Source organism: Microchirus variegatus, assembly GCF_963457635.1.
Source record: "Microchirus variegatus genome assembly, chromosome: 10".
NCBI lineage: Eukaryota > Metazoa > Chordata > Actinopteri > Pleuronectiformes > Soleidae > Microchirus > Microchirus variegatus.
Window position 1 is genome coordinate 2,526,225 of NC_139811.1, and position 17,186 is coordinate 2,543,410.

General features: G+C 42.7%; 1 protein-coding gene across 1 annotated transcript in view; it reads right to left on the minus strand.

The window, feature by feature from the left end:
• Nucleotides 1–17,186, minus strand: part of shisa6 (shisa family member 6) — a gene marked incomplete at both ends in the record, with an annotated part of 96,684 nt that overhangs the window by 65,473 nt on the left and 14,025 nt on the right. Inside the window, 2 exons of the mRNA XM_083896037.1 lie at nucleotides 8,153–8,209; nucleotides 8,612–8,695. Of these exons, the coding sequence (XP_083752163.1) occupies nucleotides 8,153–8,209; nucleotides 8,612–8,695 (141 nt within the window). The remainder of the gene's footprint in view (nucleotides 1–8,152; nucleotides 8,210–8,611; nucleotides 8,696–17,186) is intronic.

Below are 17,186 nucleotides of genomic sequence, written 5' to 3' on the forward strand. Positions count from 1 at the left end.
CAGTAGACCACAATGGACAAGAAAAGTGCTTTAAAATGCAGATTTGCAGATCTGCTGTTACCGACCGAAGCGGCTCCAAATTTTGAATTAGGGCAGAAAACGCATCACATAAGTCGTCACACGAAGAAGAAATGAGTGTTTAAGGTTCCATTGATGCTGAATGGAGCTAGAAACCCAAGGTCAGGAGTTTTAACACATTGACACTGATCAAAAACCAGTTTAAACCAGTTTAAACCGGTGGTGGATGAAGAAATCTTTGTCTTGTCTGGTCTTGTCACACAGGACAAACACATTCTCCTAAAAAAAACGATATTCTCACAAAACTTGACTTCTTCTGAGTTACATTTTGGTCTCAAGAGCTAGTTTTGGGTCTTCTATAAGAAAAAGTGTCAATTTGGGGTCAAAAAGACCACAGAGAATGTGTTAATGGTTCAGTTTGTCAGATTTTCGGTGAAATATAAGAAAAATATATGTACAATCAGTTGATTTCCCCAGAATGAGCAGAGGTGGCCATTTTGGACCCCCAGTTGACCCCCAGTACTTTCATTTTGTTTTTTGCAGTAGACCACAATGGACAAGGAAAGTACTTTAAAATGCAGATTAAATCTGCTGTTACCAACTGGAGCGGCTCCAAACTTTGAATTAGGTCAGAAAACGCATCACATGCGCCGTCAAAAAGAAGAAATGAGTGTTTAACAAGGTTCCGTTGATGCTGAATGGAGCTAAAACCAGTTTAAACCGGTTTAAACCAGTGTTTTAACAGTTGGTGGCGGATGAAGTTTGGTTTTCCAGTTTAATAATCCACACAGCACCCGTCCTCACTGTGATCCTGACCTGACCTTCACACACATTCACACACAGAGACGCTCCAGTATCAGAAGTGTCTTTTCAGATGTGATTTCTACGTTTTTCGCTGTTTTTTTTTTACGTTTGATGGTGAAACGAGCGACACGGAATAATAAGGACCAATAAGAGTTCATCGTGATATGATGATGAGCGGTAAAAGGGACATTTTATACATTTCTTTTTTTCCAATTTGAGATAAAAAGGTGAAAAGCAGGTGAAGCAGAAGCTTGACCTTCAAGTTCAGATGTGATTTCAGCAAACATGAGCTACATAATGCATGAGCAGTGTGTGTGTGTGTGTGTGTGTGTGTGTGTGTGTGTGTGTGTGTGTGTGTGGGGAGGATATTAAGCGAGGATTCTCCGAGTGCGCGGCTTCATTCCAGCGCCCCGAATCCGCTTCATTAGCCTCCCATTTAGCGGGAACGTGGCGCGATAAGGAGAGGAATCAGTTTGTATTGTGTGTCCGCTCAGATTCAGCCTTCGCTGAAGAATGAAGCGGATATTAGCACTTTGGCGAGCGTAGCGGCGATTTAAAAAAAAAAAAAAATGACCCGATAAAAGACCAAATGGCCGCCTGACAAAAACCTGCCCGGCGACAGAAGAAAAGAAGTCGACACTGATGCGAGCAGAGGTCAAAGGTCGCCTCTCTTTCGCCTCTCACGTTTATTCCCGGGAGGAGAAAGAACCTTGAGGGGTTTTTTTTTTCTTTTTTTTACACCACCTATGAATCACAGTGACACTGAGATTCTTCTTCACTTCTTCGTCTTTATCATCTCAATGTCATTTCTGCAAAGCAGATCATTACGATGAAGCCAAACTACAAAAAGAGACAAAAAGGTGGATTAAAATTAAACAACCGATCGTCACTAAATGAATCGTCGCCTATTTTCAGCCTCAAATGTGAATATTTTTCTGGTTTCTTTGCAAAAAAACTAATTAAAACTGAATAATTTTGCTTTGTGGAAAAACAAGACGTCGGATTTTTCAACATTTCCTGACATTTTATGAAACAAACAACAGATGAATCTATTCTGTAGAAATTGTTTGGTTTTTTTTCTACAGAAAATAAAATGCGATTCTTGTTCATTTTCGGTGTGTTTTTTGGTTTTCTCTCCACGTAAAGATGACAAAAAGGAGGCAAAAGTATAAGAAAAGTTTATATCTGCTCTTGTTTAACTGATTAAATGTGTCGTAATTAAGTCACAAAAGACGTCTTATTATATTTCCTTCATGGAGAATTGTAAATCTGCAAAGTTCCAGGGCAAAGAGGAGGAAGTTCTCTTCTTCTACTGAGCAATTAATAATAATTTACTTTCATATAAGGTTCAACATAAGAATAAAGGGTTCTTAATTTGTGTTTTTATTCAAATTTAGCCTGTAACTCACTCCTAATTGTGTTGTTGTTGTCATAAAATATTGTAAAAACAACATCTTCTACAATCTTTTTAGTCCATAAGTCTTAAAGGTGCATTATGTAATAAATCTAAAGCCATAAAATCCTCCTGAACATACCAACAACAACAGTACAGACTAAATATTTGCATTAAAATATATATTTTGCAGACTGCAAATCATGTTTTGGCGTCATGTGGCGCCACCTACCGCCGTCTACCAATCATTGCAGTCAGTAGAGTCTCAGCTGCCGAGCGACCACGGGTTGCCAGTTACGTCAGAAAACAAAAAACCTAAAAGACCTCTGTGCTTTGAATGTTGAGTGCAGTAACCGTGTTTGGCCACATTCTCGCACGTGGCGCCTTTAAATTCAGCGCCGTTACGTTTCTTGTCAAACTTCAGACTTTCGGATCTCGATCGACGCGCAGCGTCGCGGTCAACGACGATGACGTCACAGCGAGTGATTCATCCACCGATTTATCCTCGAGTTCAAGGTTTCCAATTTCGCTTCAGCGTCGTCGAAACGACGTCTGCGGCGTTTAAAGACGGAGACGGAGGGCGTGAAAAAAAAAGAAAAGAAAAAGGACAAACGGAGGCAAAGTGGGCGAGCGGCGCTATTGAACTCCAGAGTGTGGGTGTGAGGGATTACAGTGTGAGGAGGTGGGGGGGTGCGTGCCAATAAGACAAGGTCACCTTAAGTGGTTTGGGACGAGGAGGAAAAAAAGCAATTCCCTCAGGACGAAAACAGGGAGCAAATTCATGAAAAAGTAATTAAGCAGGATGCACATCAGTGGACGCCACGGGCCGAGACGGTAAAGTGAGACGACGAAAGGCCCGAGGACGAGGACGGTGTTTGTACACCAGCTCTCTGGGACACCATAGATCACACACACACACACACACACACACACACACACACACACACACACACACACACACACACACACACACACACACACAGAAAAAGTAGATTTTCTTTATAAATCCTCGGACAATTAAAGAGAAGTTTCCCCTCAAACAAGTATTTGTTAGCTACAGTGAACCAACGACTCCTGAAACCCCCCAAAAAAAACAATAACAGATGAACATGTAACTAGCGTTAGCGGCTACTCCGCGTTCTTGTATCCCGACTACAGCCAGTAAAAACCCTTTTAAAACTTGAGCAACATTAGCAACCCTTAGCAACATTAGCAACCCTCGCTACTTTGATAGCCACTGCTTTGGCCGTCTGTCACGGCTTCGTAAGTAGCAACATTAGCATCCTCAGTTAGCCTGCTAAACTAAACCTTTGATAGCAAAGCTCCAGCACCAAAACCCACAGTGAAGAACCGATATGACGTGAACATGTAAAATCCAGCGTTAGCACAATTTTCCGACTTCTCATATTCCAACAAATCCAAGTTGGAGATGAAACCGGTAAAAACCAATAAATCCTAACGTAGCTTAGTTTTTAGCGCTCCGGTATTTCTGTTTGTGAGGTTAGCATTCGGGCTAAACAAAACGACAGGGCTCGGCAGTGAAGTTACAGACAATGACATGAAGAAAATGTGTGTGTCTAGCTACTTGACACATCCAAGGTACCAGATTGCTGTTATTTATATTATCACTAGGGGGCGCCTATTTTAAAAATGTACCTACGGGTCTTCACTGGAGGGGTTAAATAGTTTTGTTTTTTTTACCAGTGGGTGTGGGTTGAATGGGGTAATCCAACAATGGCACAATCTAGCAACATTAGCAAGTACTTTGATAGCCACTGCTTAGCTTGTCTGTCATGGCTTAGTAAGTAGCAACATTAGCAACTATTTTCCAATAGATACATCTGGCACCTTCTTCTGTAGCCACTGCTTAGCTAACCACCGAGTGGTGGACACCACTTTAGCAACTCTTGCTATGTAATAAGATATGATAGACATGGCTATGCTAACTCCAATAGCTACACTATGTGTAGCACCATGACACGGAAGTGAATGGAGATTAAACGCATTCCCATTGGTAGAAGCCCACACATGCTAGGACGTCACAGCGCCGTGACTTTAGCAACATTAGCATCTCTTGCTTCTTAGTTAGCCACTGTTAAGTCCACCATCAAACAGTTGCGTAAATGCTCACAAATGTGGGATTAAACAGTTTTCTTTCACCAGTGGGAATGGGTTGAATGGGGTAATCCAACACAATCTAGCAACATTAGCAACTACTTTGATAGCCACTGCTTAGCTTGTTTGTCATGGCTTAGTAAGTAGCAACATTAGCAACTATTTTCCGATAGATACATCTCGCACCTTCTTCGGTAGCAACTGCTTAGCTAACCACCAACTCTTGCTATGTGTTAAGCCATTATAGACACGGCTATGCTAACTCCAATAGCTACACTATGTCTAGCACCATGGCACGGAAGTGAATGGAGATTAAACGCATTCCCATTGGTAGAAACCCACACATGCTAGGACGTCACAGCGCCATGACTTTAGCAACATTAGCATCTCTTGCTTCTTAGTTAGCCACTGTTAAGTCCACCATCAAACGCTTCAGTAAATGCTAACAAAAGTGGGATTAAACTGTGTTTCTTCTGGGATTGTGTTTAATGGGGCGTAAGAGAATCCTGATCCCGCAGAAGACGAAGGAATCTGATTCTTCTGCTCGGGCGTCTCTCTCTCCGCGCGGCAACAGCAGCTGCTGTTGTTCGCTTTCCATCAAAATAAAACTCGCTCCGGTTCAGAGACGCTCGACTTCGCCCGCGGACGATCCATCAGCGGGAATAAAACAAAGACAAAGAGAGAGAGACGGCAATATCAGACGCTAATCCGTCTCCTCGACAGCGGCTCCACACACACACACACACACACACACACACACACACACACACGCTTTCACCGCGGCGATTGTGGATTCGCGCCGAGCGTCGTCGCGTTTGTGCGCATGAATATTAATGGCGACATAACTCGGAAGCTTTGTTTAGCGGCTCGTTAGCCCCCGACGTTCGCCGGAGTCGGTACTGTTTGTTCTCTCCCTTTCACACACACACACACACGGTTGAGTTTGAGGTCACGGCCGCTCGTAATCAAACGTGGTTTGTCTCAGGAAACACTGGATTAAAACCAAGCGGAGTGCGTTGTTCATGTCAATGCGCTCGGCTCCAGTTGTTTGGCGTTTGAAGGCAAACAGAAGCAGCGAGGGGAAGAAAACGACAGTGCAGAGCAGAGCAGAGGGAGAATACTCAACAATAGAGATATGATAGAGAGGACATTATGGTTTTGTCCATAAAAGAAAAACAATTATTGTGAAGAGAAAATAATGTCAGTGAGTGAGCGTCAGAGAGGACAAAAGGGAGGATGTGAGGAAAGGAAGGGAATCTAGGGAAGGAAAAAGGAAGTAAAAAAACTACAATTCTTCCGGGTGTAAATGATGCAGAGTTCCTTGAGCGTTCAAGGTTCGTAGTAGTTATGGTTTACGGTCAACGCAATGTCCTCTGAAGTCATGGAAACCAGTGTGTGTGTGTGTGTGTGTGTGTGTGTGTTCTTGTACTTGCGGCATACTGAGGACCAGTGAGGGTTTTTAACCAACAAAGTGGGGTCATTTTTACGGAGTGAGGACATTTTGGCCTGTCCTCACTTTGTTTTCATTGAAATCACTTAAACATGCTATACTCTGTTTATTAAGAGCGTTTGGTACAAAAACCCGTACTCCAGCCCTGGTGTTTCACACACGTTTTGCTCTAGGGCTCCACCTACCGACATTTTATGGTACTGCACCCAGTGGTTCTTTATCGATGTCATTCATGAAGTAGATAATTGTAATTGTGTGGATTTATAAAGTGGAAATGCTGGTCTTCACTTTGTCAGCACTTTTACCCGGTCCTCAGTATGCAGCAAGTACAAGAATGTGTGTGTGCGTGTGTGCGTTCTTGTACTTGCGGCATACTGAGGACCAGTGAGGGTTTTTTAACCAACAAAGTGAGGTCATTTTTACGGAGTGAGGACATTTTGGCCTGTCCTCACTTTGTTTTCATTGAAATCACTTAAACATGCTATACTCTGTTTTTTAAGAGCGTTTGGTACAAAAACCCCAACTCCAGCCCTGGTGTTTCACACACTTTTTGCTCTGGGGCTCCACCTGCCGACATTTTATGGTACTGCACCCAGTAGTTCTTTATCGGTGTCATTCATGAAGTAGATAATTGTAATTGTGTGGATTTATAAAGTGGAAATGCTGGTCCTCACATTGTCAGCACTTTTACCCGGTCCTCAGTATGCAGCAAGTACAAGAATGTGTGTGTGCGTGTGTGTTCTTGTACTTGTGGCATACTGAGGACCAGTGAGGGTTTTTAACCAACAAAGTGAGGTAATTTTGGACGGTCCTCACTTTGTTTTCATTGAAATCACTTCCTTATGTTGCTATAACATGCTATACCCAATAACAAAAATAAAAAAAAAACTCGCATTTTGGACGACATAGTATCATATGAAGTTTTTGTCAAATTTTGGACCAAACATTTTTGGTCAATCTTTTTTTTAAATTTTGGACAACATAGTATCGTATGATGAAAAAAAAATCGAAAAAGTTTTCCACTTGCCGACATGTTATGGTACTGCACCCAGTAGTTCTTTGTCGGTGTCATTCATGAAGTAGATATTTGTAATTGTGTTGATTTATAAAGTGGAAATACTGGTCCTCACTTTGTCAGCACTTTTACGCGGTCCCCAGTATGCAGCAAGTACAAGAATGTGTGTGTTTGTAAGATGTAAGACGGCGGCTGACAGTAAACGTGAGCTTTGAAATGACAGACGGCCGACATCGCGCCGCTGAAGTCTGTCACCTGTGACGACGACGACACTTTAAATATCAGCAAAATTGTGCCAGAACACAAATAATCTGGTTTGGAGTTTTATGATCACATTTCACGTTGAGTCTGTGTATATTTAATCAATATGTAATATAATATCAACTCTGCTATCAAGTATCCTGTACCCAACAGTGAAAAGTCAATAAAATACACCAGATATAGTTTAAAATTGTGTTTTGCGTATGTATTACAGACTGTTTACGGCTAGATTACAGAAGACAACGACTGATTCATTGATTCACTGTTTACGTTAAGTTCGTAAGAGGCAAAAATAAAAAGTATTAAGACGTACGAGAATCCAGAAACTGGATTAACTGGCAAAATAAATCCCCAGATTACCGATAGTGACATTAATATCTATATATCGGCCTGTTCTATCGTCATGACAAAAGTCACGCGACGCTACCTGTAGGCCACCAATAATTTGCGATGTCCGAGTACAGCAGACATAGACCACGCGCTGCTAGCGTCGTGCGAATGTTACCGAAGGCGTACGTCCTGTTGCCAGTAGGTGGCGCAGCACTGACTAGCTTTGTTCAGGGTATCATCGTGGACCGATTGGTCCTAAAGAGAAGAAAAATAATTTTTAACGTGGTTGCCACGGTAACAGATCCACAGAATGTGACCGAGGTGAGGAAACTGTGCCACATGGCTAGTGGGAACACAAAATGTGAAGATATCCTTTTACCTACAACTCCTTCAAAATTCATCGGATTGCCCTAAAAATCGGTCGCATTGCAGTTTTCGCAGATCCGGACGTGCACGGCGAGTTTGGTGAAAGTCCGTGCACGACAAAGTCCTCAAAAGTGCACTTATTATATATCACGTGATAGTGGGGAAAAAAAAGAATAATCAGAGCAGATACAATAGCAGCAGTCGGTGCCCGTGGACCTCACTTTACGCCCGGTGACTGTGCTGCGATTATCAGCCAAAAGCACTCGACTGTGTTCTCTCTCGCTCTCTCTCTCTCTCTGTGACTTTTCTTATCAGGTGTGAGCAGGAAATGAGCAGCTTGTTTGTGTCGAGTGTCTTTTCCCCGCGGCGGCGAAACATTTGAATAACGTGACGGACGTACCGTAGGAGATGGGGACGTCCAGGTCGCCCTGCCAGGACTCATCGATGGAGTGCTGCGCTGTAAAAACACAAACAAGGAACCCCCCCCCCCCCCTTGTGTTTACAGCTCATTCTCAAGCCAGTGCCGCTCCTGATTTATTAACTCCCCCAAAGGGAGGAAATGGGGATGGGAATCGACTCCCGCGCCTCGCCGTCGTCGTCACGCTGGCTGCTTATCGGCTTGCGGAAAGTGTTACTTTGCGACTGGAAGTGTGGATTTAATCATAGAGACTAAAAAAAACGTGTGAGCGGACTTTGCAAGATGTCACTTCATGCCATTCTTGTACGGGGCCGAAAAAACAAAAGTCACACAATTTGTGACGTTCTTTTCTCTCTGGCTTTTTCGGCAGCCGGACGACGACGACAGCGCGACACAGAAGCGATCGTCACTTTTAAATAGCGCCCGAGGACGAGCGTTTACCTTGCAAGTGGCCGCGTCCAAGCGTCACGAAGCCGGAGGAGATGTAGTTGTGCATGTCTTGGCCGCCTCCTTTCCCATAGTGACCTATGAGACAACACACGAGAAAGAAATTATTGGAATTTTAAAGAAAATATGCACGATTTTCAACCTGTAATGGGGGGGAAAAATCATTCCAACTGCTGTCAATGGAAAAAGGCAACGTGTCAAAAGATGCTTTTACATCAATTTGATTCAGTGCTGGGTGCGTTAACGGGATAGCGGCGGTTCACGGCGTCAGCGTTAACGAGCGACGCGTTTCCACGACGACTGACCGGAGAAAGACGCGCGTGACATCATGTTTACGTAACCCCCGGATTGTTGAAAACGAGTCTGTAAAGTAACCCTAAACTTTAAAAACAGAGGCGCAGATACGCAGTACACAGGTACGCTGCTTATTTGTTAGCGATAAATAAAATATGCAAGTTTTCCAAACTATAATGGGGGGAAAAATCATTCCAACTGCTGTCAATGGGAAGTAGCTAAAGCCAACGTGTCAAAAGCTGCTTTTACATCAATTTGATTCAGTGCTGGGTGCGTTAACGCGATAGCAGCTGTTTACGGCGTCAACATTAACGCATGGCTCGTTTCCATGACGAATAACCGGGAAAAGACGCGTGTGACGCCATGGTTACGTGACTCCCGATTGTTAAAACGAGTCTCTAAAGTATCGCTAAACTTTAAAAACAGAGGCACACATACGCAGTTACACAGGTACGCTGCTTATTTGTTAGCGATGCTCTTTTCCTTTAATAAACAGACCGCTCCAGTTCGAGTGTACAGGCGCGCTAACGGCGCTAAAGGAGCTAATGCAGCTAACGGAGCTAACCAGTAAACGTTGCCTGGACTCCGGTGTCACAGTGTGTAAACATGACATCACGCCTGTCTTTTTTCCAGTCAGTCATCATGGAAACGCGTCACGCGCTAACGTGCGTTTACCTAGTGCCCAGAACTAATTTCATTACTCCCCAACCTAGCCTCGCAAAGAATTTATGTTCCGATTGGTTCTCGTCCCAGTTCGTCCCGTCCCTAACATTTTTCATCTTGTGTTTATTTGTTGACGAGGATACATTTTCGTCGTATTTACCGTTGAGAAGACGGCGCTTGCAAACATATCTCGGGCTAGCTATTGTTAGTGTAAGTGGCCACCAGGTGTCCTCGTACCTGCGTTATTTCCATGCATGTTCCGGGGTATCTTCATGCACCTCGGAAACAGTATAGGGGTTATTGACGTCGTCACACAAAACACGCTAAGCTGTGCCGTGGGTAACTACCAGTTTTTGGAATAATCGAACCAAATGAAGGAATATGAAGAGTCGGAGTACAAAAGTTTATGCCCTTGGTGTGTTTTGTATGCAGATGTGAGTGAATGAGTGAACAATGAATTGCGGTGTTAAATTGTATAAATGTGGAAAGTTTCACGGTGCGTGTTCGTTAATGAATGCCAAGGGACCGTAACAGTTAGCAATAGCGGTCGATAAAAACACAACAAAGTAGGCGAAACAAATGCGACAGAAGTGCAATTAACTGTAAAACGAAGCAGTGGCCCTTTCCAAGTTGGAAAAAAACGACTTGTCAACTCGGAAATTCTGACATCCGACTACAACTGGAACGCACCGGAAGAGACCGGGGACAGGAAATGGAGCACAAAGGTCTGTACATTTCCTGTTGTGTTAAAACATTAAACATGGCGGTGCAAAAGTTTGTTTTTTTGATGACGTGTTTCATGTATTTAATGTTCAGTTTTTGAATAATACTGTATATTCGGAGAGAACGACCATTAGTGTTGTTTGATGATTGTCATTGGCCATAGAAAAACGCCCACATCAGTCAACATCTGCTGAGAAAAAGTGTCTGTTTTCGTTTTGCCATTTTGTAGAAAAAGCCGCCCCAGACGACGAGAATAGCTCGTCGATATGTGTCGCTTGAGGATGCCACAGATGCCGTTCTGGAGTTTCAGTGGCTCGTTCATCAAACATCTTCTTCTCTTCCTTCACAGTAAATCAAAAAAAACGTGACTTAATTATGCAGTGAAATCACGTTGAGTCAAGTTTGCTTGGTTTACATCGGACGTCATAATCGATCCGACCTTCGAGACACTTTAGTATTTCCTCTGTGTCAAAGGATCGCTGGATAATGCAATTTGTACCACACCGCTGTTAACTCGCCTCCCAAACCACCGCCGTAATTGAGTTTACATCATGAACACGAGCAGCGAGACAAGGTTGCCGGCGCCGACCCCGACAACATCCACTTGTGCTGCCGATCACAGACGAAGTCGTCACAGGAAATAAAAGAACTCCGAGTGGATGAAGTGAAGGCGAACAGATCCCAGATCTGGAGAGCTGATCTATCAAATGGCCTCCTCTTTCTTACTCTCTCTACTACTGAACCTTGTTGTCTTTCCAAGTCCATCTTTACATCAAACCGGTTAAAGGAAACTACTTCAAACACGACGACGTCCCTCAGACCTTTGGGCCTCGGGAAACAGGAGATGGAACGGCATTCCAAATGATCCTAACGAAGACGAAACACCTGGGAGTATCTTCATCGCACCAGAGTCTGGCAACAATAAGGCCTCAGCTCCGCGGTCTATTACTCTTTCATCAAACCCAGAGGACGACGATAAACTCATTACTCTGACCATCGCGGCTAATTAGGACCGTTGAGGAATTCGGTAAATATCCGAAGAAAGATATTTTTTTTTCCTCCACATCAAGAGATTATTTCTTCTTCTTCTTCTTGTTTCTGCAGAGATGATACGTCTCTCGGGGACGAAGCGCTGACGATTCATAACCTCCTCGAGCTGCGAGGACTGCACTGTGAGATGCTGACGGTGATAGAAATCGCTCCCGTGTGCCACGGCAAACCCGCTACAAGCTAACCATTATCTCCAGGAAATGTTCATCAAAAACGCCTTGTCCGCACTTGTAAGCGCACTTTTATGTTTCGCCTGTGACGGCCTCAGTGTTTTATTTCCAAGATAAAAACTCAAATATACTCAAATCTTCATCATAATCAAAGTCTTAACCTCATAATTCCAAGACATTGTGGTATACATACACATTAGTCACTAAAATCAAGCTAGCCTTAGTCAGACTAAGGCAAGAACTGAGTTGCCTTGTAAACACGTTAATCCGACTAAAATCGAGCTTGTCTTAGTCAGACTAAGCCAAGAACTGAGTTGTCTTGTAAACCCGCTAGTTTGACTAAAATCGAGCTCGTCTTAGTCAGACTAAGGCAAGAACTGAGTTGTCTTGTAAACACGTTAGTCCGACTAAAATCGCGCAAGAACTGAGTTGTCTTGTCAACACGTTAGTCCGACTAAAATCGAGCTTGTTTTAGTCAGACTAAGGCAAGAACTGAGTTGTCTTGTCAGCACCTTAGTCCGAATAAAATCGAGCTAGTCTTAGTCAGACTAAGGCAAGAACTGAGTTGTCTTGTGAACATGTTCGTCCGACTAAAATAGAGCTAGTCTTAGTCAGATTAAGGCCAGAATTTAGTTTTCTAAATGTCTTGTAAGCACATAACCGCACTTGTAAGCCCACTTTTATGTTTCCCCTGTGACGGCATCTGTGTTTTATATCCGAGATAAAAACTAAAATATACTCAAATATAAGTCTTAACCTCATAATTCCAAGACCTCGCGGTCAGCTCATGCGGTCACGGGGGAGATATAACTTTAAAGAAATAGTGTATCATGTAATATTACTTTGAACTTATATCACATTGAGGCTCTTAAGTTCCACTGAACAAAAGTCCTAAATAAATCTCTTGTAGCACGTAGCGCTAACTCACTTTCTTGCTGAGAGACAGATGAGATTGTATCCGCTCTCCCGTCGTCGGAGTACAAACATAAACAGCCATAATGTGGCTTTTCACACACAACAGTGGGAACACAGGGGAGGATGGTGGGGGGGGGGGGGAGTGGTGGCAAAGTTGGCTCAGTCCAGCAGAACAGAATTGACCCGCCTGGCTGCCAGCACCTCTGAGGGCTTGTTTACAGTCGCTCTGCAGCTCTGCTGACGTGCTGTCACACCAGGTTGGAAATCAAATGTGTTTCTGGTCGTGTTGATCGGCCCCCGGTGGAGGGTGGAGAGAAAATGGTGGTGGCAATAAAGTGTCAAAAACAGGGATAACAGCAGGCATTTTGGGTCCAGGGACACATCAGTGGTTTGTCGTTTAAGTCGTATTATTGGGATTATCAATACCGATACTTATCCATCACTGTTATTGTTACTTTCCAGAAGCATCTTGAGTATTGTTCACATACACATTAAAAGTCCGATTTTAGTCAGACTAAGACTTGAGAATTTAGTTTTCTTAATGTCTTGTCAACACATTAGACCGACTAAAATCGAGCTTGTCTTAGTCTTAGTCAGACTAAGGCAAGAACCGAGTTGTCTTGTCAACACGTTAGTCCGACTATAACCGAGCTAGTCTTAGTCAGACTAAGGCAAGAACTGAGTTGTCTTGTAAACACGTTATTCCGACTAAAATCGAGCTAGTCTTAGTCAGACTAAGGCAAGAACTGAGTTTTCTAAATGTCTTGTAAACACGTTAGTCTGACTAAAATCGAGCTAAACCTTAGTCAGACTAAGGCAAGAACTGAGTTGTCTTGTCAACACATTAGTCTGACTAAAATCGAGCTTGTCTTAGTCAGACTAAAGCAAGAACTGAGTTTTCTAAATGTCTTGTAAACACATAAGTCTGACTAAAATCAAGCTAGCCTTAGTCAGATTAAGGCAATAACTGACTTTTCTAAATGTCTTGTAAACATGTTAGTCCGACTAAAATTGAGCTAGTCTTAGTCAGACTAAGGCAAGAATTGAGTTTTCTTAATGTCTTGTAAACACATTAGTCCGACTAAAATAGAGCTAGCCTTAGTCAGACTAAGGCAAGAATTCAGTTTTATAAATGTCTTGTAAACATCATAAATCTGACTAAAATCGAGCTAACCTTAGTCAGACTAAGGCAATAATTGAGTTTTCTTCTCTCTATACGATTGGCGTATTGTAAATAGACCTAGAACATCCATAACGTTCGTATTTTTTCTTTAAATTTCTGTGTTAAAGCAACGTGTGTGTCGTCACACAAGGCAGCAGATGAACATGTATATATTACTTGGTGACTACATTGACTCCTTTGAGCTTTAATAATACAGTTCATGAGTGTATGTGTACAATCAGACTGAGGAGACTCATCACTGACATCTGCCATGACGTCATCTTTTAAAAAAACAAAAAGGAAAAACCTAATCCCAAAGTCGCTCTGATCTCATTGTGGAGTGAAAGTTCTGAAGCGGTCTGTGAAACTTGAAATGAGCTGAGAGTGAGGTGGCTGTGAGCGTCCTACAGAGTTAATTCCTCCCTCTGTCTGCAAAGTGTGGAAGACATTTGTCACCCATTCTCTCTCACACACACACACACACACACACACATAGAAACTTCAGAAAAAGTGAGAGAACAGAGCTTAGGGAAGTGAAAATGCCGACTTGTTGGATACGCGACACAACAAACACGCCATCAGCACTTCATCTGAGTGTAATATCTCTGGGATGAGTTCACATCACACGGGGCTGATGCTCTGAGACCAACCACTGCTGCACATATACAGCTAATACTTTCCCCTCCCTTTTTTTGCCTGGAAATGCAATAAAATACAATAGCCGTATAAATTATAATAGTACAAAACGGGGAGCGATTGAAAGTGAAACTCCGATTGCGTGCAGGAAACCATCAGCGCGGGTCGTTGCAGGAGTGTATTATAGATTATGTTCAGGCCGAGCACGAAAATCATCTTCAAATCTACTTCAGTTCTCCTTCGGCCATTAGCTGTGATCTGCTGCTGTGAGACGCTTCCTCCACAGCAGAGAAAAGTGCCAGAGCGGCTGCTCGACGGCCTTCTTTAGGGCTGAAGTGGATCCGTACCACGCTCGAAAAAAAGCCATTTTCTTTTTTTCTCAACAGCTCGTCCTTGACCTTGACGGGGAAATAGAAAGAGGTCCTCGGGAACGGAGCCGTGCGGCATGAGCAGGGAACATGTTGCGTGTTCTCTTTTTACATCGTACGCGTCGTTTTCTGCTCTTTATTTTTTACGCCCGAGCCCTGACGAATGTTCAGGGGTCACAAACGGTCATTTTTGAGAGGGGTAACGTGCATAAAAACTCTTGAAACTTTGCATAGAGGTCATCTTGGTACGGTGGCCCTGAGGTGCAAAACACAAACGCAAATCACAAAACACGCAAACATTAACTCACAACGCCAACACAAAAGCAGAAAACACGAAAACATTAACTCACAACGCAAACACAAATCACACAACGCAAACACAAAAGCAGAAAACACAAACATATTAACTCAACGCAAACACAAAAGCAGAAAACACAAACATATTAACTCAACGCAAACACAAAAGCAGAAAACACAAAAACATCAACTCACAACGCAAACACAAAAGCAGAAACACAAAAACAATAACTCACAACGCAAACACAAAAGCAGAAAACACAAAAACATTAACTCAAAACGCAAACACAAATCACACAACGCCAACACAAAAGCAGAAAACACAAAAACATTAACTCACAACGCAAACACAAAAGCAGAAAACACGAAAACATTAACTCACAACGCAAACACAAATCACACAACGCCAAAACAAAAGCAGAAAACACAAACATATTAACTCAACGCAAACACAAAAGCAGAAAACACAAAAACATCAACTCACAACGCAAACACAAAAGCAGAAAACACAAAAACAATAACTCACAACGCAAACACAAAAGCAGAAAACACAAAAACATTAACTCAAAACGCAAACACAAATCACACAACGCCAACACAAAAGCAGAAAACACAAAAACATTAACTCACAACGCAAACACAAAAGCAGAAAACACGAAAACATTAACTCAAAACACAAATCACACAACGCCAACACAAAAGCAGAAAACACAAAAACATTAACTCAAAACGCAAACACAAATCACACAACGCCAACACAAAAGCAGAAAACACAAAAAACATTAACTCACAAAACACTGACTGTGTAATGAGCGACGACACTGGTCGATCGCGGGAAACAACGTTTTTCGTTGTTGTTTTTTTAGTTGCGTTTCCGTTCTGACATGCATTTCCGTTGTGTTGTCTGCTTTTGTGTTTGCGTTGTGTGATTTGTGTTTGCGTTGTGAGTTAATGGTTTCGTGTTTTCTGCTTTTGTGTTTGTGTTGTGTGATTTAAGTTTCCGTTTTGAGTTAATGTTTTTGTGTTTTGTGATTTGCGTTTGTGTTTTGCACCTCAGGGCCACCGTATATTGCCGATATCGCCATAGTTCCCAGACCTGTGCGCTGCTCAAGGGGTCTATAGCAGCGCCCCCTAGCTGATAACAGAGGCAAAACTGAGTGCCAAAGAATTTCCTGAAACTTGGCGGGAAAATGTTATAGACCGAGAAGAACAAAAAAGTCGACCGTAACCATGGCCTCACTTCAACAGGAAGTCGGCCATTTGTAATATTGGCGGCCATTTTGACCATTTGCACCCTACTCGTTTTATTCTACTTTTATTTATAACCTCGCTGCAGCAAAACACGTCGTCTCATAGAACTACTGATATATTCTTATCTCGCCGTCCTTTTGTCAAATGACCACAAAGTAAATACTGGCCTTGAATTAACCTTGATTTCTATAATTCTCCCTCATAATCTGTTCCATTACAGTCTGTCGTCTGTATCTGGTAAATAATACATTTTGAGTTGGTTTTCTTGTAATTGGAGAATTGGCCTCGAACTAAATAATATCTGACATATACACGTGGTTTTGTTGTGAGGGTTTAGTTGCAGCAGGAAAGAAAGCACCACCACTTCACTCTTAGAAATAAAAGTGCTATGCAGAACCATATAAGGTTCTTCGGCTTGTCCTCATAGGAGAACCCTTTTTGGCTCCAGGAGGAACCCTCCAAAAGGGTTCCACCAAGAACCCTTTTAAAACCCTTCATTCAGGAAAGGGGTTTTAAAGGGTTCTCTGGATCAAAATGGTTCTTACTGGAACCATTAGTGTTACCAAGGACCCTTGAAAAACCCTTTCTTTGGGAAAGGGTTCCAGGTAGAACCTCAGCCCTAGTAGAAGGACCCTTTTGGAACCCTTATTTCTAAGAGTGTACTAAATGTGTCGAAATATCCGAACAAACTAAAAGAAACTGAAAGAACTTCATGGTCGTGTAAAACCATGTGAGTTTAAGGGGCCTTAGTTGAAGTCTTTAAACTGGTGTTTTGGTCGTGACCATTGACTCATACTCAGCTTGTCGTACTGTCAACAGTCACATTCATGCACAGCAGTGATCTGAGTCTCTGCTGATGCCGCTGAGTTGTAAAAGATCCAATTGACGCTGATTAATCAGCTAAAACGATTTAACTGGTCGACCTCCAGCACCGAGCCTCCATTCATCAGCAGAGTAATTCATTAGATTGTGGTTTGATCCTCGAAATCTGGTAAGAACGCAAAAGTTCAAGGAGCCGCACCAGAAAATAAAGATAGTTC